The 25,542-nt window shown below is 42.4% G+C and overlaps 1 protein-coding gene across 1 annotated transcript in view; it reads left to right on the top strand.

Moving 5' to 3' along the window:
• Positions 1-25,295, top strand: part of TRUB1 (TruB pseudouridine synthase family member 1) — a 47,757-nt gene extending 22,462 nt beyond the window's left edge. The window contains exons 4-8 of the mRNA XM_032764168.2: positions 12,563-12,644; positions 18,727-18,799; positions 22,086-22,225; positions 23,440-23,496; positions 24,473-25,295. Coding sequence (XP_032620059.1) covers positions 12,563-12,644; positions 18,727-18,799; positions 22,086-22,225; positions 23,440-23,496; positions 24,473-24,687 — 567 coding nt within the window. The 3' untranslated portion in view covers positions 24,688-25,295. The remainder of the gene's footprint in view (positions 1-12,562; positions 12,645-18,726; positions 18,800-22,085; positions 22,226-23,439; positions 23,497-24,472) is intronic.
• The last annotated feature ends 247 nt before the right edge of the window (positions 25,296-25,542 follow it).

Genomic DNA, 25,542 nt, shown 5'->3' with positions numbered 1-25,542 from the left:
AGCTTTGAAAAACAGTTTCATGACTGGACAGACTGAGGTGTGAAAGTTCTGTTAGCTTCTCCTTGATGAAAACCCACTCCCTTGGTTTACTCTACTTCCCTGTAAGCCAGCTGCCCTCCCCTCCCCACTTCAATAACCGCTTGCAGAGGCAATAAAGTCATTGTTGTTTCAAATTCATTCATTCTTTATTTATTGGTTACAGAAATATGGGCATAACTGCCAAGGTAGCCCGGGAGGGGTGGGGGAGGAGGGCAGTACCAGGTGGAATGGTGAAGGAGGGAAGGACAAGGTCACACTGCACTTCAAAACTTATTGAATGCCAGCCTTCTGTTGCTTGGGCAGTCCACTGGGGTGGAGTGGTTGGGTGCCCGGAGGCGTTCCCCCCCACTCCCTCCAGTGGTGTTGGGTGTCGGGGTGAGGAGGACAGGCGGTTACACAGGGGCTGCAGTGGAGGTCTGTACTCCTGCTGCCTTTCCTGCACCTCAACCATACACCAGCGCATATCAGTTTGATCCTCCAATAGACTCAGCATTGCCTTCCACCTACTCTCATCATGCTCCCGCTACCTCTGCTCTTGATCCTGCCACCTCTCCTCTTGTGCATCCCTCCTGTCCTCGCGTTCATTTTTTGCTTTCCTGGACTCTGACGTTGTTCGCCTCCACACATTCTGCTGGGCTCTTTCAGAGCAGGAGGACTGCATGAGCTCAGAGAACATTTCATCACGAATGCGTATTTTTTCATCTTCTTATCTGTGCTAGCCTCTGGGATGGAGATAATAGTGGTAGCGTTGAAACATTTGCAGCTGCGGGAGGGGAAAAAGGTAGAGTTGGGTTGACCATTTAAAAGGAGGGGCTAAGTTTTTCAGGTTAACATGCAGCACAAACCTAACTAACCCCGCCCCCCCAATTCTCTGAGATGATTGCTTCACCCCTCCCCCCATCGCATGGCTAACAGTGGGGATGTTTTCTTTTCAGCCACAGGCATACAGCCCAGCAGGAACAGCCGCCTCTGAATGTCCCCTTAATAAAATTCCCCTATTTCAACCAGGTGACCATGAATGATATCACTCTCTTGAGGATAACACAGAGAGATAAAGAAGGGATGTTGCTTGACTGCATTCCGTCATGGTACAATTCCCCACTCTGAACCTTAGCGTCCAAAAGATGGGGTACCAGCATGAATTCCTCTAAGCTTAATCACCAGCTTAGAACCTGTAGCGCTGCCACCAACCAGGAATTCCAGTGCCTGGTACACTCTGGTCCCCCCAAAACCTTGCCTGGGACCCCCAAGACCCAGACCCTCTGGATCTTAACACAAGGAAAGAAAACCCTTTCCCCCACGTTGCCTCTCCCAGGCTTCCCCTCCCTGGGTTACCCTGGAAGATCACTGTGATCAAACTCCTTGAATCACAAAACAGAGAGGAAATTCACCTTCCCCCTCCTTCTCTTTCCCCCTCCCAGACTCTCCCTGAGAGAGACAGTAATCCTGACACAGAGAGAAATTAGCCTCTCTCTCCCCCTTCCCTCCTTTCTCCCCACCAATTCCCTGGTGAATCCAGACCCCAGTCCCTGGGGTCTCACCAGAATAAAAAAAACAATCAGGTTCTTAAACAAGAAAACTTTTAATTAAAGAGAGAAAAACAGTAAAAATTATCTTTGTAAATTTAAAATGGAATAGGTACAGGGTTTTTCAGCTATAGGCACTGGGAATACCCTCCCAGCCTAAGTATTCAAGTACAAATTAAAATCCTTTCAGCAAAAATACAAATTTGAACTCCTTTCAGCCAAATACACAATTAAACTCCTTCCAGCCAAATGCACATTTGCAATAAAGAAACAACAAACATAAGCCTAACTCGCTTTATCTACCTAGTACTCACTATTTGGAATCTATAAGAACCTGTATCAGGGAGATTGGAGAGAAACCTGGTTGCACGTCTGGTCCCTCTGAGCCCCAGAGTGAACAACAACCAAAAACATAACAGCACACACAGAAACTTCCCTCCCTCAAGATTTGAAAGTATCCTGTCTCCTGATTGGTCCTCTGGTCAGGTGACAGCCAGGCTTACTGAACTTGTTAACCCTTTACAGTCAAAAGAGTTATGGAGTACTTCTGTTTCATTAACTCCTACTATCTGTTTATGACAGAGGGTAATGTCTCCAGGGTGATAAACAGTACCTGGCTGTCAGGGAGAATGGTTTCTCCGCTTGTCTGCTGTGCGCTGTCTTCAACCTCTTCCTCCTCCTCATCTTCTTCGTCCCCAAAATCCTCATCCCTGTTGCGTGAGACTCCCTTGCAGGAGTCCACGTACAGGGGTGGGATAGTTGTAGGGGCACCCCCTAGAATTGCATGCAGCTCATGATAGAAGTAGCACGTCTGGGGGTCTGACCCGGAGCAGCCATTTGCCTTTTTGGTTTTTTGGTAGGCTTGCCTGAGCGCCTTAAGTTTCACACGGCACTGCTGCGGGTCCCTGTTATAGCCTCTGTCCTTCATGCCCTTGGAGATTTTACACACTTGGAGCGCTGGTGCCTGGAGCCGCACCTGGTTAGAATGAAATGCTTCTGCAACCTTAAAGTCTCTGACAATCCACTCTAGTGATTTATATCTGCACTGGAAGATTTGTATTTCTCTTTCTCTCTATACACACACAAAACATAAGTACTGGAGCTACTGAATTCAAACACTCTTCTGGTTTTCCTTCCCTTCCCTCTTTTTCCTCCCGCATCTTCCCCCAAAAATATAGGTTATAGAAGGGCCCCAGCTATGTAGTGCAGGTATTAATTTGCCTGCTGCCCTACCATTAGTGAGCTGGCTCTACGTGCTGTGTATTTCTCAAGTCTCTCTCTTTTATGTTAACCCCATGAGGCCTAACCTATTAATATCTCTGCTTCATGCTCTATTAATATTCAGACTTTTAAAAAGTACAGTATTGAAAATTTTGAAGAGGCCACACTTATTGTGCTGTGGGAAATATTGCCTTACAAAATGGAGAGTCCTCTCCAGTTAGAATTTTTCTATATTCTCTCTCTCTCTCCTCCACCCACCCCCTCCTTCTGACTTCTGTAAATTACATATTTGTATTCACTACATAATACAATTCTTCCTTCCCACTTTAACTAAATAATAAATAACAGTGCTGACACACTGTCAACTTTTTTTTTTAATTATGAGATCATGGGAGTCAGAAACAGATGATTTGTTATCAGATCTGTTTGTTCCCACGCTAAAGCAGCACTTTCTAGTCACTCAGAGATTTTTGTACCACTGCCATTTGGAGTTTACTTGATCTTAGTATGAGGAAACTTCTTTGTATTCAACCTAAATATTAATTTTCATAATTTACTTTGACATTCCTAGTTATACTCCATTGCACCATTCTGAAACCATCTCTTTTTCTTGGCATCTCTCACCCCTGTAAAGAGTCTGCTTTATTTCTGGGAGAAAAAAAATCCAGAATTTCTTTAATAGCCGATTCCTCAAAAAGTTGAGTTTGGGCTGGGGGTTTGTGTTTCCCCTATGTAATCCATTGTGCAGGCAGAAGAGGTTGGGAGTGGGAAGGAGGGAATGAGCTTGCGTCAGAATAAAACTGACCTCTATACAAGACCAAGGTTGAGATTTTTTTTTTCCTCCAGCGACCGCAGAGAGTTTCCAGTGGGGAAGGTGTCTGGAAGTTTTGAATTAAGAGACTTGGTACTACCAAGCAGCTGGTTTCTTGAGTGGATCTGCATGTTGTAAGCCCTTGTTGGTGCTTAGCTGTGAGACTGTGTATCACTGAAATCTGGGGGATGACCTAATGTCCTTAATATTTTTACAAAACTTCAATATTTTGTTCTGGTTTTTGGAATTCCCTGGAGTCTCTGGATACATCCCCCAAGTTATCAAATCACTTCCTGATCTCTGGCAGAACTTTTGGCCACAGGCTCCCCACTCATGAGTGGTGCTAGTCTTTCACTTTGAAAATCAGGTCACCCCATGTGTTAGAGCATTTTAAGTAAGAAGCTGACATAACGAGTCAGACAATCCAGCTAGTCTTAGGGTAAAGATCAGATAGTTCTTCAGCAATGACAGAACAATTACAGCATCGAGTAGTAAATAAAATTTAGTGCACCTTTAGCACAAAGTCAGCTTTTTCACTCAGGAGAAAAATGGATGCTAGAGGAGAGAAATTGTAATGTTTCTCTGCATTAAGAGGACATGTTTGCTGTTTGTAAATTTTGAACTTGCTTTGTCATAAAATTCTTTTTGTCCTTTCTGTAATCTCAGTTTTGTCTTTTGGTAACATTTTCTAATTGTTTGAGGGCCTCCTGCTTTTAATATGTCTGATCATGGGTGCTGGAAGATCTTTTGTTTTGTTAAATAATTGGGACTAAAATAATCATCCCTTTTCTTCCATCCTTGGGATGTCTTTTCTATTTAGAGCCAGGCACTGTTTCTTGCTATTTGTTTTGAGCAGTGTTCAGCACAATGGAACCCCAGTTTTGCCTGAATCGTCTCGGTGCTATTGAAGAACGTGTAACAAGTTACATAAATAACTAATCTTGGTCAGGAGTTAGTAATAAATTTTATGGCTCTATGGACACAGATTGAACGTACTTTTATAAATAACCATATAGGGTCAATTCAATATGTACAGAGGTCCAAGTTGCCAGCCAGGATGCATCTGCAGGTATGGTAAGTGTATGCACAAAGCATGCAGTTACATGGTTAGGCGCCAGCATGGCAGTTTTGATGCACACTTACCCATTTTGTGCTCCATCTGATTGTTACCAGTGTCCTTTCAACTTCTGTAGGCTTTGTGCTTTACTTTTGTCAGGCACATACATATATTGATCTTCTATTTATGTCAAATCTGATTTCTCTGATGATTCTCAGTCTGTCATACTAGGGTTCTTAGCTCTCTTTCCCCTCTCCCCCCTTCAGTCCCATGTTGAATTGCTGCTGTGATTTGAAAACACCTTATCCTCAAATGAACTCTAGGAACCATTTGTCCTACTTCCTACAGTCCTTCCTTTCCAGGAAATTCCCGCAATGGGAGCCACCTTGCAACTTTAAAGACAGCTACTAATGACCCCGTTTTACAATTGCATCCCAGAGGTTGAATCTGTCTTCTAAAAGTTTGTTCCTTCTTTAAGAAAAGCTTTTAAAACAGGTTATAATTTAGGATTTCAGGTCTCTGGCCCTTTTCCCAATAAAACTTTTTGATATATAAAGTAAAACAAAATTGAGAAGTACTGTTCCCATGGTCTCTCTGGCATTTTCACTGACTAGTGGTATGGACATGCCCTGGAGTCAGCCCAGGGTCTCTTAATATTGTGAAACTGACTAGAAAGAATTTAAGGTTCCTAGCTATAAGTTCAGAGAACCCATGTACATTTTCTTTTTCCCCAGTCCAGTTAATCTACATATTAAGTGAGAGTATCTTCCCTTCCCCATCAGGCTTTAACTGGTAAATATCAGTTTATATTAAAACTGGAAACCTTTTATTTAGAGTGGCTATTCTTTTAACAAAAGAAACATCTTTGTTATATAACATCGTCATTATATAATCCCTGTGGGGTTTGCCATTTGTGTGTGAATCCCACCAGTCTTTCCCTGCAGAGCCAAAGGGAATGGCTCAGGTTACCAGGGTCCCACTTGCAGTGATGACTCCAGAAAAAAAGCTGCCCCGCACTTCTCAACCTGCAAATCTGCCAGTGAGGTATGTCACAAATGATCGAAGTATGGAACACCTGGGTTTTGTTCCACATCCCATCGTAATCGATGGAGTGCTTTGACACTACGCCTGTTTTTAGGGATATTTCCTCACTGTGTGAATGAAATAAACCAGTTTTACAGTCTCTTACAGTGTGGAGAAGTGGTGGGGGAAAATCCCTGCACTGCTTGCTTGGGTACCGGGAGGCTTAGAGAGACGGTTTCTGCCTGAACCTCACATGGAATGCCTGGGGGGAGGCAATTTTAGAGAGGAAGGACGGAGGTGGTGGGTGCTGCCTGGTCTGCCTCACAATCCAATCAGTTTAGTCTGAGAGCAGCTCAGGGCTGGCCTCCCCTCAGTATCCCATGGAAAAATGTCGTGGCTTAGCCTGCGTCCTGCCTCTCTACAGTTGTTAGTTCATGGGGTCGCTCCCTCAGAGGCCTGGTCTACTCTACACCGTTAAATCGATTTAAACAGTGTTAAATCGATTTAACGCTGCACTCGTCCACACTACACCGCCCTGTAAATCTATTTAAAGGGCTCTTTAAATCGATTTCTGTACTCCATCAAAACCACAGGAGTAACCCTAAAATCGATTTTACTAAATTGGATTTATGATAGTGTGGACGGAAATCGAATTTACTGGCCTCCGGGAGGTATCCCACAGAGCACCACTGACCACTCTGGACAGCAGTCAGAACTCCGATGCACTGGCCAGGTAAACAGGAAAAGCCCCGCGGACTTTTGAATTCAGTTTCCTGTTTGGCCAGCGTTGGGAGCTCTTGATCAGCTACAGGTGACACCAGGGCTCATTAGAACTAGGTTACAATGCGTCTCGTTAGAATGAAAAAGGAGCAACCAGCCTTGGGACCACACAAGAGGTATGGATCTGATCGACTATTCTGGGGAGAGGATTCAGTGCTATCAAACTCCGTGTTCGTCAAGACGAAATGAGAAAAATATTTGAAGAATTTCAAAGTCTAGGGATTTGCAAAAGGGACACAGCAGGGATCTCAGTGCAGTGCAGAGTAAAAGTTAAAGAGCTCAGAGCAGGCATCTCAGATAAACCTAGAGAGTGCACAACGGAAGGGTCTGGAGCATAGGTCCGAAACATGAGCTTTTCTATGCTGAGCTTGCATGAATTTGGGGTTCTGCGCACAGTACCTCACCCTCTTGCCGTCTGATTCAGAGCCGTTGGTCTTGATATCCAACCGTGGCTGAGGATTCTGCGTAGGTGAGATGAGGAAGAACGAAGAGGAGGAAGACATTGGTGATTAGCAACAGCTCGTCAATTTACCACAGCAGCCAGGACTTTTTGTTGAGCCCAGAACTCACCTCCCAACCCACCAAGGCCACTATCCTCCAGACAGTGAAGCCATGGACTAGGGACCCTGGTGAGTGTACATTTCTAAATTTAAAACAGGGTTTAAAAACAAGCGTTTTTTAATGTATTAATTTGCAGGCAGGGTTGTTTGTCAATAGGGTTGTCATCATTTGCAGCTAGTTTACAGTTACAGGAAAAGATTTAACATGTCTGGGGATGGAGTGGAAATCCTCCACGAAATCTCCATGAATCGAATTGAAGGTACTCAAAGCTCTTTCAGTAGATTTCGGCGCAAGGCGGCCTTATCCGGTTCCCCCATTATACGAGTTATTTCCCACGCCAGGCATAGCTATCAAGTATATTCGGTAATTCATTGCTTCACTTAAGCCATCTTCAGCTGCGTAAGCGGCCTGCACACTGCTCGCAGTACAAAAACATACGTTCATGCCATCTTCTGCTGTTTTTCTACACCAAATTATATCATGTATTTGTAACCCTGTTGGAAATTCAGGACTTTTTTTTATTAGGGGGGCAACCATGCGTATTTCCTGACCTTGGGCTGCCTGCTTACTCATACCTGCCGTAGCTGAAGTGGGGGGGGAGGAAGGCTGCGACTTGGTTTCTGCGTTTGTGCGAGCAGGAATCTTCTCAGCTACCAGCCTACTGCCCGGTGGGGAAGGGGGGGGAAGGAAGGAGGATAGATGAATAACAATTGCTTACGTGATTAGTAGCCATCGGTTGGGGAGGAGGGATAAGAGCGGGTTTGGGTTCTGCTGGTTCCTCTTAACGGAACAGCATCATAGGTCACTGTGATATAAATCCTGGAAAGTCAAACTAAAGCTCTTTACCTATGGCCGCATGGAAGTCTGAATTATTGATGCCAGGACCTGGACCTACATTTGAGACACCGCAGACACAGGCCACTTCAGTATTAAAAGATGCAAAATGCGACTTGTAGTGAAATCACATGTGCTATGTAGGTGGATAAGTTTTATTTACTGTGAAGGGACTACAGCACTTGTTTCTGTAAAATGATCTTTTTACATATTTCCTCCCGTTTTCCCTCCCCATGCAGCTGCACACTTTCTGTCCATTTGCTACCCCATCCGGAAGGCAGCTAAAATAAGCGGAGGAGAAAGAGAACTCGAGATGAAATGTTTTTCAGAAATATGGAAGTAACCCGCTCAGTGACGACGGTCATCAGAATGATTTGGAAGAAGTGAAGCAAAAATACAGGAAAGATGCCAGTGGGACTGGGGAGGATGAGGAGAGACGCTCGACGTCAGAGTGGCGGCAGGAAGATCAGAGTGCGTCAGAAGATCAGCGGTTGTTTTATAAGCGTGATGGAACGCTGGAGCTGCTGCGTGATCAAACTAGATCCTCAGAACATGGTGGATCTCATGAACAGCAGCGGGGTTACAATGCCACTGCAGCCCATGTTTAAATACCTCAAAGCTCCCCACGTTCCAATACCTCACCCAGACGTGTTAGAATGGTGGGGAAGGCTTTCTGCACCAGCCACTCCATCCCCATGGACAGTCCAACCCAAAAAGGCTGACTTAAGCTGAAATGTGCTTAATGGGCTTTTTCCTTTCCTCCGTCCTCCTTCCCAAACCACAACCATGCAGGATACCTAATAATTCTCTGCCTTTTTTATAATTACTTTTATAAAGAACTACACAAAGGGGAGGAGGGTGAGGTGCTTACGGAATGACTTTTAAGAAGAATTCATGATTTTTAAAACAATACCAAATGACTTTTAATTATAGAATAAATAATTTTTAAAATTACTGACTTATTTCCTTCAGCAAGCTGTAAGTAGAAGGGGGAGGGTGGGTTGTAAAAGGGAATCAGTCAATAGAGGTGGGAGTGTTCATCAAGGGGAAACAAGCACTGCAGTCACACCATACCCTGGCCGTGCTGGAAACTACTTTCAAGGCTTCTCTGATGCGCACCGCTCGTGAGTGTGCTCTTCTAATCGGCCCTGTGTCTGGTGCTCGTAGTCAGCGGCCAGGTGATTTGGCCTAGCCTCCCAACCCGCCAGAAAGTCTCCCCCTTACTCTCACAGAGATTGTGAGCACACAGCAGCAGCAATAGCAAACGGACATTCGTTTGGCTGAGGTCTGAGCAAAAAGTAATGATCTCCAGCGCCTTTAACAGCAAATGCACACTCTACCACCATCCGCATGAAATCGACGGTAGCCTTGGACCATGGACGCACACAATCGATTTAATGATCCTAGTGTGGACGCGCTAAACCGATTTTATAATATCTGTTTTATAAAATCGGTTTAAGCAGATTCGAATTAATCCGGTAGTGTAGACGTGGCCAGAGACACCTCTCTGCTTTTTGCAGGGAGGAGAGAGGAAGACAGGGCAGAAAGCCCTGAGCTGCTAGAGGAGAGTCTTCTCTTCCTCCTCTGATCATTGGTCCCTATCCTGTGAAATGCTGCTGTAGTTCTCAGCACACCAGGACAGGGAGGCAGCACCAATGTTGTATGTATCATGTAATACAGTGCACTTGAGAGGTTTGTCAATTCCCACAACTTTCTGATTGCCGCGCTGGCTTTGACTTCAGTTGCTATAGCAGCAAGCGCCTCCCTCTCTAGATAGTAGCAGGGCACGTGTGACCATTTCTGTCTGATACAGGCTTTGCCAGAGTTATCCATCCGTTGTCGCCTCCAGGTTAGATAGCTGTAGGTGGGGCTGAAAGTTGAAGCTAGTGCAGGATGTTGCAGCCTGCTTGTTAAGGAGGGTTACACATTGGATTGGTGTTCCATAACGTGCAGTGGCTGCCAATAAACTTCTGGCTGGAATTCAAGATGCTGGTTTTAACCCATAAATCCCTAAATGATTTGGGACCTGGTTACCTGAGAGATCAACTCTCAACTGTATGTCCCAGGGGCAGATTAGCAGAGGTGATTGGGCCAGAGTTTGCTCAGTAGAAATGAGAGGGAGCTGCTGTGGGATGTTCTCTGTGAGGAGTTTTCAACATTGGAACTTGGTCCACAAGCCGATCTTTGTTACCCTTTGGAGCGCGCTGCAGTGCCCACTCTCTTTCTGTTAAGGAGGGTGTGAGCTGAGGTGAAGATGTTGAAGAGCGGCTGTTTCTCTATGTCGATGTGGTAATTTATCACTTATGAGAGTGCTGGATTGGCGCCCGTAGGTGTATTTTTAAAATTGAAGAGAGATATAGCCAGTGGAGGTGGGAAAAGGTCACCAGAGTCAGACTCAGTGGATGTTTCTGAGGGCAGGGAGAGCTGAAGTCCAAGGAATGGCAACTCTGAATTCTAAAACAATCAAATGAGAAAGGTCTAAGAGGAGCGTTAGGCTCAGTCTGAGCTCTTGGCCTCTCCTCTACAACTTCCATTCACTTGTAAATGGCCAGTGACGACTGTGATAGATAGTTTACAAATACTCAAGGGTGCTGTTGAGATCAATAGTGAATCAAATATAGCTCTCAATTTCCTGGACCTTTTGTGGCTTGATTTTTCTCCGAGTATGGATTAGTGCGCCCTCACTTTATTGGTCTATAACTAAACTGGGATTTTTTTCTTTGCAATTATAGAATCATAGAATAGAATATCTGGGTTGGAAAGGGACCTCAGTAGGTCATCTAGTCTCCTTTGGTACATGTACTTTTTGTAAATTAGGAAGGTTTATGACCTTACACAGAACTGAAAAGATAGAAAGTGAGGCTGTGGAATGTGTTTATCATTCAGTGGTGGAGTTTCTATCACCTGTTTTTATACAGATCCAGCGTAAAGAATTTTTCTCCACTGGAATGTTAAATTTAACAATGTGGTTGTAATGGGCAGCCAGAAGCTAGTTGGTTATGACCAGATTTAAAAAAAACATCGTACAGCCCAAGCTGATGCCAGGACTTCATTCCATTGGAACCTCTTTCAGCCTGAAACCTAATGAAAGACCTTAAAGGTTTAGTAATAATAGAACCGTTCAGACCTGTTCATACACTCAGTGTAACATCTGAAAAAGTTGTCCAGTATATAGTATTTTATTTTGCATCTTATTGTACAAAAGTCCTTCCTTTCTCTCTGTCTGTGCCACAGTAGTTTGAAGACTGTTCTCCATATTGCCTTATTTACACACACACACACACACACACACACACACACACACACACACACAAACTAGTAACTTTTTGTTTGTTTGTTTGATGAAGATCATTGTAGCCTGGCACCCAAGGACACTGATAGGCCATATGGATAATATAATGTAATAATATAATAATTGGAGATATACCAATCTCCTAGAACTGGAAGGGACCTTGAAAGGTCATCGAGTCCAACCCCCTGCCTTCACTAGCAGGACGAGTTTTTGCCCCAGATCCCTAAGTGGCCCCCTCAAGGATTGATCTCACTACCCTGGGTTTAGGTATAGGTGGCTGTAATGCAACGGCATACACGCCTGATACCTCTATGACAATTAGCTTAGCATAATCAAGGCCTAGGTGTTTATAAGGAACTAACTCATAGATGACCTTATATCACAAGGTGTGTATTACAGTGGTACATGACAGAAAATTGTGACGTGAGGAACCGCAGATATATGCTTTTGGGATTTTAGAGAAAGTTTGGAGGATGTTGAGTTTAATTAACTTATATGTACTAATTGCAGGTATACTGTAGTAACTAGTTGACTTAAGTGCTAATAACTATGAGGTAAATGGTTAATTAACTTATAGATGTTAGGAACCCCAATATTATTGAGGTATAGGAGCACGTGGCTAAAACCATCACTAAATATGTATAATGACAGTGGCATAAGCCATAATAAAAGTCGATACCCAGGCTGTGGGCAGTGGGAGACATTGGAAAACACTGACTTGATGACTGTATGTGAGCCAACTCGCCTGCACGGGGGGTCCCTGTGAGAGATGATGTGAATAATGCATGGAGTACTGGACGTTCTGTATTGGCACTGTCTCCTTTGCCATACTACAGGGTGTGTGATTCTGTTTGTTGTGCTAATAAATTTTATAGCATTGATAATCAGATAATTCTTCTTTTCCTGTCCAAACTATTATGTGGTACTCCATTCCACTGCTGAACAGATGTCCTGCTTTGCCTCAGAGATGGCCGCATTAGAGTGGTCTATAAGTCCTTCATCTTCTCTCTCTCTCATATTGTATTAAGATTGCAAAGCACTGTGCAGTCCTCTGGGATGAAAGATCCTATGTATTTAAGATGATATGGCAAATATTTTGCTCATTCTTTTATTTCACTAAAATATTTTTATTGTTAAGCTCTTACATCACACCAACTTAGTTTTAATGTTGCTTAGCTACCACGTTACCTAACTCTTCTTTTTTTTTTTTTTTTTAAATCCTAAATCAATGAACGGCTCTGTCCATTTAATACTGGGTCTCATTTCTTGTGAGTTTCCTATCTTAATATCTCCATCTTCATTTTCCCCAGAGTTGTGTGGTTGGTTATTCATGATCCAGCTTCAATAGTGCCATCTGAAGTTCTTGCTGGATGTTCAGTTAAACTCTTAAAGACATTAATCTGTTCTTTCCTTCACAGAAGTACATGGCCATTGGGGAACTGGGAAGAGCTACCGATACATTAGATGCTACAGGAAAAGTAACTGAAGAAAAGCCTTATGGTAACTTTACATTAATTAAATCATAGATACAGATTAAAGTGGAATAAATGGCCTATATCTTACCAAAGCAAAGGAGAGATTTTGGACTTCACACACTTTAATTTTTTCAGCATTGCATTTGTGGGAAAGCAAAACAACTGACCTGCTGCAACGGTTAATACTTAAAAGAAAAATACCTTTTTGGGGACAAGAGGACATAGCTCTTTGGAGCTTTGTGTCTCATGATGCTGAGAATTAAATGTAATTTCTAAATCAAATTGAATGATTATTTCAGCTTTAATCTCAGTGCCTAAGATTTCACAGCTGGGTCCAGCACAGTGATTGATTTCAGTTTTTCCAAGAAACTGGCATCAAACTAGTAAGGTAAAAAATAGAATCAGGCATAACTGTATTGTGTTGCCTTCAGTATATTGGCATCACCAATAAAATTGTCATCCTTCAGTCCCGTATGAGGGATGCCTTTGCCCTTCAAACCCAGAAGGAACGAAGTATTTCAGTCTCCCCTCCAAAAAGCCCCTTTAAATACAGGCTTTTTTATTTTAAAATGGGGCTGGCCTAAACTCACCTTTTCACTGGTTCTTGCTGTCTCTTCTGCAGACTGGCTCCTAGCAATCATCTAAATAAATGAGCCTCTCCTAGACAGAGACCATAGTGCATAGGTTTGACAGTCTTGAACTAATTCTATTTACTGCTTTGTCAGTTCACACGTTCTGGAGTGCATTCACAGATAGGGTAAAGAAACCATGGTGTGTCTGAGAAATAATGTAGGACTATTTGGGAACCCACCTGAAAGTGTTTGCCATTAATTCTTTCGCAACATAAAAAGAATGCTATAGATAGCTCGTCTCCTAGCAACTCTTACAGGCCCCAGTCTGTTTCTGATACCTAGGAACAGGTAAATACAATAAAATTACCTTTCATTATCTTGTGATGAAAAAAGTATGCTGAATTTTTTCTCTTCCCTCTTGCTTGTAATTTTTATTCTTACTTAGTGCAGGCAAGCACCAGTTCCAGTTTCACCCTGAACTGCATTGCCAGTGCTGGCTAGTGATATCTTTTTGACTGCCTAGTGCTGCTCAGAGAACTTGCCCACACTGCCTCCATTTCAATACCGAGTGGTCAGGGGCTACAGTAGAATCTTCTCCATCTATCTAGACTTTTGTAAGGTTGCCCATCTGAGTTGCTAAACCATACAGTTTTATAATAGGTACAAATCAAAGTGGTTTCTACTTGCTTCTCAGAAAGGCAGAATGCATGATTCTGTGCTAACACTCTGTTATGCCGACAAAATACACTGCACATTCACCAGCCCGTGATGAAGTATTATCGCAAGTAATTAAAACTCAATTCCCATTGCCAGAATAGATGAACCAGGTATGTTCCATGATACATTAGCCTTGCTTGCTTGCTGTCCTCACGCTTCTTGCATTCAGAAATTTAGTGCAGACCAGCTAGATTGTATTGTGAATTCTCCAAAGGGGAGAGCATAAGAACCATGTGCTCTCCTCTACTCGTACTTCCCCTGACTTGTTTCCTTCTCTCCCCATCTCTTAACAACGTCCCAAACTGCTGCTTTCAGCTTCCTGCGTAGTTGCTGATTTTTTTGTACGTTATACACTGCTGAGGAGCTGAATTTCAACTTCCCTTTGAGCTTCAGGTCCTAATCCTGTGAGGTGCCGAGTGCCTCCTATTCCCATGGAATCCAGGACTGAGTCCTAAGTGTGGGGGCGGGAAAGCAGCTTACGAGATGTGCAGAATTCTTCCTCAAGGACCACGCTGGGTCCAGAGTGGAGAGCACTTACAGAAAGCTGCCCACTGTCTGAAACAGAAGCAAGCACTAAAATCGTATAGAAAAGTCTCTAGACAGAAGTTAAGAAAACAAACCATTGTAAATATAAGTTATACACTGCAAGGATGTGTTGAAAATGTCTGCTTGGATTTTAACCCCTCCCAAGCTTTTTTTTTTTTTTTTTTTTTTTTAAATATTATTGTTTATTTTGAGGAAAAAGCACCTTGTACAGCCAGATTGAAACAATTTCCACTTGAGGAAGCAAGAATCACTTTATTGCCTTCCTGCTGGAAAATGAAAATGAACTTTGAAAGTAGCTGTGAACTTGGCTTAGTGCTCCTCTGATGCTTTTCTGAGAGAGCTGTTTACATTTTGTGGCTCCTTTGATAATGATCCATGGTGTATACCCATGACCCTCTCCAGCCTTTTATTGGCTAAATCCAGGCATTGAGAACAGAACTTGCAAGGACCTTTACCACGTAAGCGAAGGGATGTCATTAATGGAACTGATTGAATAATTATAAAAGAGAAACAAAAGCCCTCTTTTTCCTCTTTGCAAATCATTTACTAGCAGACTTTATCCCAGATCCTAAACTGATATATACTGGCATAGCTCCATTAAACTGACATTGTTTGGTGATCTATGTGCTGCTTATGTTTATCTGAGTAATAGTGTATGCAAACAAACATTGAACAAATGTCACTCTTTAGCATGTACTAGAGCACTCCTACAATAATTTGTACCATTATGTTCTGCACATATTATTTTGCTTGGTTTTAATCATTGACCTGTTTACCTTCTGTAATTTTATCAGCATCCCAGTGCACTGTTGACCTGAGAACTTCCGGTCTTAGAAGTCAAAGGAGTTATTTTGATTTACACCAGTATAGATAAGACTGAAAGTTCTTCAGTCAGTAGTTGGGATCTTGATGGACTTGCAGCTGGGGATTATTCCATCAGAATCTGGCCTGTGTAGAGGTCACTGGTCACATTATTTCTTTCAGTGTTTAGTGTAGAAACCGTTGGCAAATTGTGTGCAGTGCCTATTCCAAGCACAAACTGGACATGACTGCTGTGTTTTAAACCATTGTGCAATAGGTGGCAAACTCTAAAAACCTGCATAGAAATACAGGGCTCCTCTATTAAATCATCCTTTTATCAGCAGCTTGAAGCCTGCATGAAGGTACTGTGTAATTTGTGCTGAGACCTACTAGCAGTTATAGCTTTTATCTTGCCCCAGAATGTAAGAAGGGGTAGAGTATATTTCTCTATAGCTGAACAAACTAGATCTGGAAAAAGAGAGACCTGGCAGGGAAAACCTCAAGAACAGCCAATCTTGGGGAGAAAGTTTGGGCTGAGCATTGTGTGGTAGCTGTTGGATGAATTATCAGCAAAACCAAACCTCAGGACTGGCGTAAATCTGAGCTTTGTAGTGTATGCGTATGTGCTAATCCGAGCAGGGTGAGTACAGAGCTTACACAATGTTTCAGCAAAATCACGAATCTAGTGTAAACCCACAAAAGCAAAGGCAGCTTCAAGTGAAAGCAAAAAAATCCAAACTGACATATCAGCCTGTAATGGCACTGGGGGACAAGCAGACAGGATTGTCATTTTTAATACCAGCCTGTTCAAACCTTGAGAAATTGCAGAAGACAAACATTATTTATTCTAGGTCTAACAGGCTAATTTGTAAAATGTTTACTTTGATAAACTGACATTGCACAACGTTGTTTGTTAATGACTGAACTACATTATGCCTCACTTCTTCTTTTAAAAGATTATTAAATTAGCTGTACCACAAATTATTTTCTCCAGATCTTAGTGGGCCTTTTCCTGTTCCCTTCTCAATCTGGGGGAGTCTGAGATCAAAGTGGGAATTGAACCCAGCTGTTTCATTAAGCGCCCTAACCACCAATTCAGTCCAAGGGGTGAATGTTGAAAAAGAAAACAAGTGACACTCCTGCTCAGTTTACATACCAAATTTCAGCTGGAGCAAAGGAGTTCACAGCGGACATGCTGAGAGGCTCCTAAGGATAGTATTTAATGCCATATGGTTTCTTCTATGACACCTTGCTAAACTGTAGCAAACAGCAAGACTGCATTACAATAACGTACATGAGGTTCTTTAGGGGAAGCTCTAAATTTATGGTATAAAAGATTCTGCCATTCCCCTCCCCCATGCTAGTGTGCATTGGACTCCCCAACATCCTTGACTGATTTATGAATCGCTGCAGCATTTCCATTAATGACACTTCTTTTAGACAGCTGCTGGCATAATGGCAGCATCTGCTATTGAAATTGCAGTGTTTGGTTTACAAAAGTGAGGCATAAGTTGCTCTCCTCTGATGCTGCAACCGAGAGGAGACTGTTTGTTCTTGGGGATTAAACCCTGATGCATATTGTGAGATCCATCTGCTTTGAAGAACTACTTAGAGTGCAGAATAAAACCTAATAAAGCGCCTGAGAATGCCATCCATTTTATTTCATTTTAAGCAGAACTCTGTTGACTTCATTGGAGTGACATGAACCAAATCTATTTTATGAGAAATGGGGCCAGCTAATTCCTAGTCATTCATTGATTTGCATGTAGATTACAGATCTGAGGTTTGCGTTCTGAACAGATAAGAGGCAACTGTCATATTGAAACCCCTCTTAAGCAACCAACGAAACTGGTTACTGAAGAGATGGCCTTCTAATAAAGACAGTGCAGAACTGTACTCAGTACTGTGGGGGCAGTCTCTCTAGAGAGAAGAGATAACTAATAAGGGTGTTTGCTCAATAAGATGGCAATAGTTAGAATGCATAAAGAAACATAATGATGCCTCCATGAACTTTAATGGGTTAGATATTTAAATCTTGATAGTTAGGGAAATGTGATGTTTTGTTCCCACTCTCTTCTCTTACTGGAAAGAAAATGTGTGTTTTACATCTCAAATGTCCTGTAGAATCATTCCCCTAAAGCTATCGGATTAACTGTTAAGAGAAGCTGCTTGGTTTAGCCAAGCAGTTCCCTCCTTTATCAAAATCAAAACTGGGAAGGTTTTCATAATCCAAAAAAAAAAATGAATACTCAGGCCTGAATGGAAATTGGAAAGTATTAATAAAATCACGAATGTTGGGGGTTTTCAGCTCCTGGGTACAACTCCCACCAGTGACTACCAGTTTCATCTGCTGGGAGGGACCATTAACTTTTACAATGTCCATTCAGTTCTGGGATGAATGTGGAGCCCTACCTAATTCAAGAACATAAAGGAGAGGGGGTTGTGGGAGGACATGGACAAAGCTTATTTCTCTCACCCTTTCTTTCCAAGTTAAACTCAGTTATGCAGGAAGAAAAAAAGAGAAGGGAGCAGAGGATCCAGGGAAAGGAAGAAAGCTTCCTTGAGGGCTTCCCTACATACACAAATTGTATGCAGTGATACAAGAGTACTGCTATGGGTGGGGGTTAAATTATACCAGTATAAGAGACGTCTATACTGGTGTAACTGTATCCAAATAGGGGGTGATGTGGTATAACTATTTCAGTAGGAAATTGCACCCCTAACTGAAATAATTAAATTTGGTACAAAAACTGTGTGTGGACCAGGCCTTAGAACTGATTTCCTAACTACAACTCCTTGCCCCCTTATGCTAGAGGCTGTGAGGTGGTATGACACAGAGCAGCTTTGCTGGTCTACTCTCTCCAGGGATCCTCCTGTTCAAGGGAAATTCCCAGCTGTCCGGGTCTGCTGGGTTTCCAAACACTTTTCTTTGGAAAAGGGAAAATATCAGAACAGAGAATCAGGCCCACTGTATTTACTTACTTTTTTTTTTTTAAGGCTGCAGTTGAACATGATGCTTAAGCACACGAGTAGTCCCACTGACTTCAATGGGATTTAATTATTATTTGTATTTCTATAGTATCTAAGACCGTAACAGTGGACCAGACCCCCACTGTGCTAGGTGCTGTGCAAGCACAGAACAAAAAAGAGGTAACAATAATATTTGCAGCCTGGAGCATCTTTCTGTATTGGTGCCTAAAATAGGACTATTGAACTAAATGTTTTAAACTGCAAGAAATGTGTAAATCAACCCAGAAAATTTGCCCTCCTTAGCTTGTGTTTACTCTCACTCTTTCCTCCTCCTCTACCCACTGTGGTCTCCCACCATCTTCTGTGAGATTCTTTTCTTAGTTTAGATTATAGGATCCAAAGGGCAGGGACCTTCTCTTTGTACTTGTTTGTAAAGTGCCATGGGCGCCAAGGGCCTATATAAATAATCAGTGCTAACGTATATCTGGTTTGTTTTGACAGATCAGATAACAAAAGAAGATCTTGAACGTGTGCTGCAAAAGTTCACAGGGGACATAATGCAAGTTCCTCCACTGTAAGTTGTGTAGTACTTGGGCACTGCCAGAAGCATTGCTCCACTTGGAGCATTTTTCAGCCAAAGCCAGTTTTGCCATAAATAAAGAGTTCTCTTTTGACAAGAAGATATTGGCAAGGCAGGTGCAACCTTTGGGTGGGTTCGAGTTTACTTTAGTGCCTTTATCCTAATGCAGCTTTTCTCAGACTGTGGGTCGGGACCTCAAAGTGGGTGGCAACCCCATTAAAATGGGGTCGCCAGGGCTGGCTTAGACTTGCTGGGGCCTGGGGCTGAAACCCAAGCCCCACCGCTTGGGGCCAAAGATGAAGTCCAAGGGCTTCAGCCTTTAGCGGCGGGGCTCATGTTATAGGCCCCCTTGCCTGGGGCTAAAGCCCTTGGGCTTCATTTTTGGCGCCCCCACTTAGAGGAGTGTGGCTCAGGCTTTGGGCCCCCTCCCCACCTGGGGCAGTGAGGTTCAGTTGGACTCGGGCTTTGGTCCCTCCTCCTGGGGTCCTGTAGTAATTTTTGTTGTCAGAAGGGAGTCGCGGAGCAGTGGAGTTTGAGAATCCCTGTCCTAGTGCCTAAAAACAACTCCCATAGAAAAGCACGTGGAGACTCAGAATTCACTTCTTGAGGATGTTCAGCAAGGATTGCACAGGGTCAGCCACCCCCCCCATCAAGTCAAAAAAGGAATGAGTTTAATTCTTAAGTACCAACTTTATAAAATATTATGATAAAGAAACAATAATAATACCTTAATTTCTGTAACAAAACACGGCTACTTTTTAACCCGCATATGGTACATTATCTTCAGTTATACATAAACATAAGTAAAGAAAACAAATAAAATATAAATAGATGAGTCTCAACCGAAACACAGTGAGAAATAACTCAGAGTTCCCAAAAACATAGGTTAAGTTTACCTGAGTCTCAGCTATAGTCTTTGATCACCAAAATGTATACAGTCTGCTGATTCAAAAGCACTGCAACATCATCTTCCATCTACTTTCTTGCAAAAATCTCCAGCTGGAATCCATGCAGACTCTTCCTCCTCCTGTGCTAGTCAGCTAACTAATTAACCAACTGCTCAGTTTAAGTATATAGATTTAAAAAAAAAAAAACAAAAAACCCTGTTACAAGAAATACAAAATTAAGAAAAGCAAAACATAAATGACTCTTTCCCCATCATCATTCAAATAAGAGAAAAGTTGGTGAATCATACAAGTTGAGACAATTTAACTAAAACAGTTTTGCTAAAATCAAGCAACCTTCCAAATATACAATTAAAATGAAATAAATTAGTTTTCCCTTCCAATTTCTTCTTTCTGCAGTTAACACCTCCAGGGCTTCCCTGTTAGAGGTTTAACAGTATCACTGACCTGCTGCAAAAGGCTTCAGAGTCAGGGGGAAACAGCCTGCTTTCTGCTTCTGTGTCTCCACTTCTCCCGAACCACACACTTGCATATGACCTTTTGTAAAACAGCTATCCCCGTAGAGGCTGAGTCCAGTTACTGGGAAGGTACTGACCAGACTCAAAATTACCATACCCAATTTCAGAAACTTCTGAGGTGGAGTGTTAATTGTGCATCTGCCTCACAACAGTGAACCAGACACAACTCATTCCTACCCACCCTTCTCTACAGATTGCTTAAAGAGATATCCTTCTATTAGGCACATGGGTTACACAGACTGTAGGGTTTATTAACTTGACCAATTCAGAGCTGATGATGGTCTTGATTTTAACATCAGACATAAATTGTCACATCATACTGTGTTTTGCAGCAAAATTTTAACAGAGAAGGAATCTGATAGTATTTTTGCAGGAGTTTGTCAGGACGCTGCATTATCTACCAGTCAGCGGAGAATATTTTGAGACTTCCACTTCATTCTGTAAACAGAATGGTACTTTAACTTCTGTGTTTAAAAAAAAAAAAAAAGTTTGAGATTATTTCAATACTTGCTTCCTGGAAACTTAAGCCTATTTGCTGCAAGCTACATATAAATCACTTCTGGTAAACTTGGGTAGTTCTTCTCTTTTAACATTGTCCTGGGCTGATGACTGCAGTGGTCTTTGGATAAGGCCTTTGTCACCAATTAAATGAATCTAGCTTCATCAGTAGTGGTCAGTTAGACATACTGAAACAAAGCTGGGTAGTTGGCAATTGCTTCTCATGAGAGATTCAAGACTGAAGCAGTGGGGATATTCTGAGTCAGGATCAAAGTGAAAAGAAGAGCTATATGAAAGAAGCTGTCTGTACAGCATCAGCTGCACTGCCTACCGATCATGGGCCCAACATAACATTCGGTAGTGTGTTGGTCCCGTAGGTTTCAGTGGGACCATGTGTTTGAGTCAGTTACTGTAGCGGGGTGGTCACCCGCTTCTGGCCTGAAAGGGTTAAAAGTCAGCCCTTGGAGCCTTAGGCTAGGCTGACTGGGGAGGCAGCCTCAGCTGTGGCCACACCCCAAACAGACCCAGATGGCCTTATAAAGGCCAGGGAAGCCAGGAGCTGATATACTCTTCTTTAGCTGTAGAGGGAGATGGGCCTGGCTGTAGGGAGCTGAGAGAAGGTACCTGGAGTGGAGCAGAGCTGGGGGAAGGCCACGGGAGCTGGGGAGCTCTGGCCTAGACTGCGGCCTAGTATAAGGCCAAACAGGTACTGGAGTTGTAGGGAGCAGCCCAAGGCTGGGCGCAGGCAGCAGGTCCAAATCAACCTTGCCTGTGATGAGTGGCTTATACTGCAGTCCACCCCAGTGAGCGGGGGCTAGTTGGTGACTGGCAGTAGCCTATGACTGAGGCAAGGTAGGGATAGTGGGTGGGGGTTCCCCTGGGTGGGGAGACCCAGAGAGTGGGAGTACTGCCTGGGGAAGGGGCACTGGGTCTGGGAGGGACACGGGGGCCAAAGTAGTGAGTGGTGAGACTTTGGTCTGCAGAGGGTGCTGCAAGGCTGGAGACAGAGCTAATTCCCAGGATGCCAGCAGGAGGTGCCGCAGGGTTGAGTCCTTGCAGGATTACAGTTACCGTACCCACTACTGATTCCTGACTTTCATAAGCAATGAATTCAGTTATGAACCCTTTTTAAATGCATGTATTGAATAGATGACTAACATTTATTGTGCTTAACTGTTTCTTGTATAAATAGGCTCCTGTGTACAAATGATTTCAATAGCTCTTTTCTTTATGAGCACTTGGAGAGGATTAGGAGGCTAAAATGTATCTTCCTGTAGTGCAGTGTGAATAGGATTTGAGGACAGGAGGCTTGCTGCGTTACAGCTGTATGACACACATTTGTACGGTCTATCCCATCAGCTATTCTGCTCTGAAGAGAGATGGACAAAGGCTGTCGTCTCTGATGAAGAAAGGAGAAGCAGTGGAAGCAAAGCCTGCTAGACCGGTTATGGTGTACAGCCTCTCTCTCCAAAACTTCCAGCCACCGCTGTTCACGCTGGGTAAGGGCCAAAGATTTGATGTAGGCTGATGTTCCCACCTAGTCTACACTCAACCTGGAAATGAAATAACTAAGTGGATTTCTGTTGACATGATTAGTTATTAGAGGTTTTTAAAATCAGGCTTGACGGAGCCCTGGCTGGGATGATTTAGTTGGGGATTGGTCCTGCTTTGAGCAGGGGATTGGACTAGATGACCTCCTGAGGTCCCTTCCAACCCTGATATTCTGTGATTATTTCAGTGCAAGTCTGCACATGGGTGCTTCATTTCACAATACGAGCATCCCGATTTGATTTGACATAAGCTGATTTCGTATTATCATTCAATGGGGAACTTGGACGGGCTGGGAAGGGAATTATTCACACCCACCACAATTGCATTCCAACCCCTGGCTCACTCCCTCCTGAAATGGGTCAGAGAGGAACAATGATAGGACCTCGTTTCCAAGTTGTGGAGAGGAGATCCTCGCTCCCTTCTTCCATATGTAAAGAAGTGTTGTTAACTCATTAGGACGCACAGCAGTGGATTGGAGAAGCCTTTGAAAATCTTATCCTCCTTTAATATTGACAGTGAAGGCAGGACAGTTGTATACCTTCTGGAATTACCCCGATTGTTCCCTTGGAAGCCCTTAGGTGTACTACATGTCTTGTTGTTAAAAGTGGGTATGGCCACTATATTTCAGTGGTGTATGTTATTTAAAGAGTGATTTTATGGTTGGGAGATTAGTAGCTGATCTCTGCAGGAGGCAGGGAAGGAGGGGGAGTTAAGGAAGACAGGAATAGTAAAGACGTTTTTTATAATGTCACAGCTCCTGTCAGCTGTGCACTTTAAGTACAGTCAGTATTTTAAAGTGTTCATTGTCGGTTTGGAGTAGCACTTAAAATGACTATTTTTCATCATTGGAAAGATGAAACCTATGACCTTTTGAAACCTTTCAAATGAACAAGACTGAAGTATTTATTAAAATGCCAAGGCCAATAGTTAATTTATAATGCATTTGTTCAGTCACCGTTATGTTTGCCTTCTCTCCTCTCTGGCTTTGCAATCTCACCCGCACATAGGTTTCAGGATGAATAATTTATATTGTATCCTATAAATATTTTATCGCTTGATTGTTTGCTTCGTGCATTTTTACATTTGTTGGGAGCACTGTATCTATGTAAAGTAGATTTCATACTGGGCTGGCAATTTACTATGTCACTGTTAAACATTCCAGATGTTGAATGTGGAGGTGGCTTTTATGTGAGAAGCCTGGTCAGTGACATTGGAAAAGGTAGGCATGGAGAAAGCATGACTGCATACGGAATGTACATCTCTGCTAATAGAAGAATATTCTCCCTTTGCATATCTCTGGTCACCAGACCTAATGTGCTGGGCTGCAGTGCTGTCATTCACTTTCGTGTACTAAGGTAGTTGCCCCTGGAACATAAAGGAAAGAAAGGTAAATAATTGTGAAGGAATCACAAGGGAGAGAATAAAAATGGAGGAAGTGAAAGTGTTGGGCAGGAAAAAAAAAATACAAGGCCCTGTGATTTTTATTTATTCACTGTACCAGTGTGTGCTTGATCCTTTAAAGGACAAATACAAAGAATGGTCCCTGACCCAAATTTCTCCTTTTTGATTGCATTTCAAATTCATTTTGAAATCCTCCCACACCTAAAGGGATTAAGAGTATGTTTTAGAGACTGTTTATCCTATGTCCAAAGGTCAACTCTGTGTGTGCTGTATCCTTGTGAACCAGATTTGAAATCTCTTCTGTCTCAGTGGTGATTAATTACTGCATTGGTATTTATCATAGATTGTTCCTCATTTTATACTGTTCTAGTAAGTGATCTAAAATTTTAGAAAAGCCTAAGCCTTATTTTTAAAAGGGATTGAGGCTCCTAAATCTCTTTAAAAATCAGTGGAACTTAAGCTCTGAAGTCCCAAAGTCACTTTTGAAAACTTTTACCCTGGATCTGTTTGAACTTGCATTACTAATTTTCCTTTTGTATTTTGATATGAATATGCAAAATCTTCTGAAGACCTTTGGTCAGATTCTGATCTCCTTTACTCTGAAGTAAACCTGTTTGAAATTGTTCCAGTTTTACTTCAATGTAAGTGACCGCAGAATCTGAATAGGAGCCCCTTTTTGCCAAATATATGAAAAAATATATATAATTAGCTCACTAGAGATTTTGAATAAGATCGATAGTTTTTTAACTTGACTATTCACCTTTTCTGGCTGCTTTCTCCTTTTTATGCTGTAGAACTCTCTTCCTGTGCCAATTTGCAAGAGCTGACCCGAACCAAACAAGGACCATTTACACTAGAGGAGCATGCACTTCATGAAGACAAATGGACAATTGATGAAATTGCAGAGTCCTTGGAGCATTGCATGTCTCTTCTTGCAGTAGAGCCATCTCTTAAAAAATTAAAGACTGAACATTCTGAAGAATCCACTGTGAATTGTGAAGATAAGTGATGTCCAGTCAAGGAAAAAGACTGAATGATGGAGACATTTTAAGATTGGAGTGGGATTGTCTTGCCTTGGTGTGTAAATTTACAGCCTTATGCATTGAGGATGACAAATTGCAAGGCAAAGAAAACAATCCTTTTCTGTCTTTCTTGTGCTAAGATACATGCATGCGCACATAGTGTCCAGCATTTATTATTTCCTCACTTATATTCTGCACTGCACACTGTAAATGAGTCTACTACTAATGTAAACTCCTCGTTGTACTCTTGAAAGACCTTGCAAGATACATTTTTGATACTACATTTGAAATAAAACCTTTAAGTTTAAATTTTGTGAAATGTTCCTGGAAGGGGGAAATAATTCATTTTCTTTCTGTAGCTGTTAGTCAAATTCAGATATTGGAAAACAGAAACAGAATTCCATGCCAATTTGAAAGATGCAAAAATGTGGAATGGCACTTTTATTTTGAGTTCTTATGAGATTTCTTGAAATAGAAATGATCCCCTTGTAGTCCTTATTACATGGATTGGTCTGTCAATGGAATTTCACTGAGGGGCTGGTCAGCATTGTCCTGAATGAGTTGTAATATAATAAATACCATGATGAAAATTTCAGTTTAGCTGAACTGCTTATGCATGTAAACAGTGAGAAATGCAATATTGTCACAGACACTCTCTCTGCATAGAGATGCGCATATCTTTATATTGGTAATATTTCATAATTTCTCTCTGTAAATAATTTGAGATTATAGTCACCTTTATGGGATAGAAGGGATTCACATGTTGTCCCAGTGTTTTGCCTCAGGTTCCTAATCAGCTCCAGTGGGTTGGATGGAGGCCTGAGGCCAGTTCAGTGCTGGGT

The sequence above is a fragment of the Chelonoidis abingdonii genome, chromosome 15 (assembly GCF_003597395.2).
Source record: "Chelonoidis abingdonii isolate Lonesome George chromosome 15, CheloAbing_2.0, whole genome shotgun sequence".
NCBI lineage: Eukaryota > Metazoa > Chordata > Testudines > Testudinidae > Chelonoidis > Chelonoidis abingdonii.
This window is presented reverse-complemented; position numbering and strand designations above follow the sequence as displayed.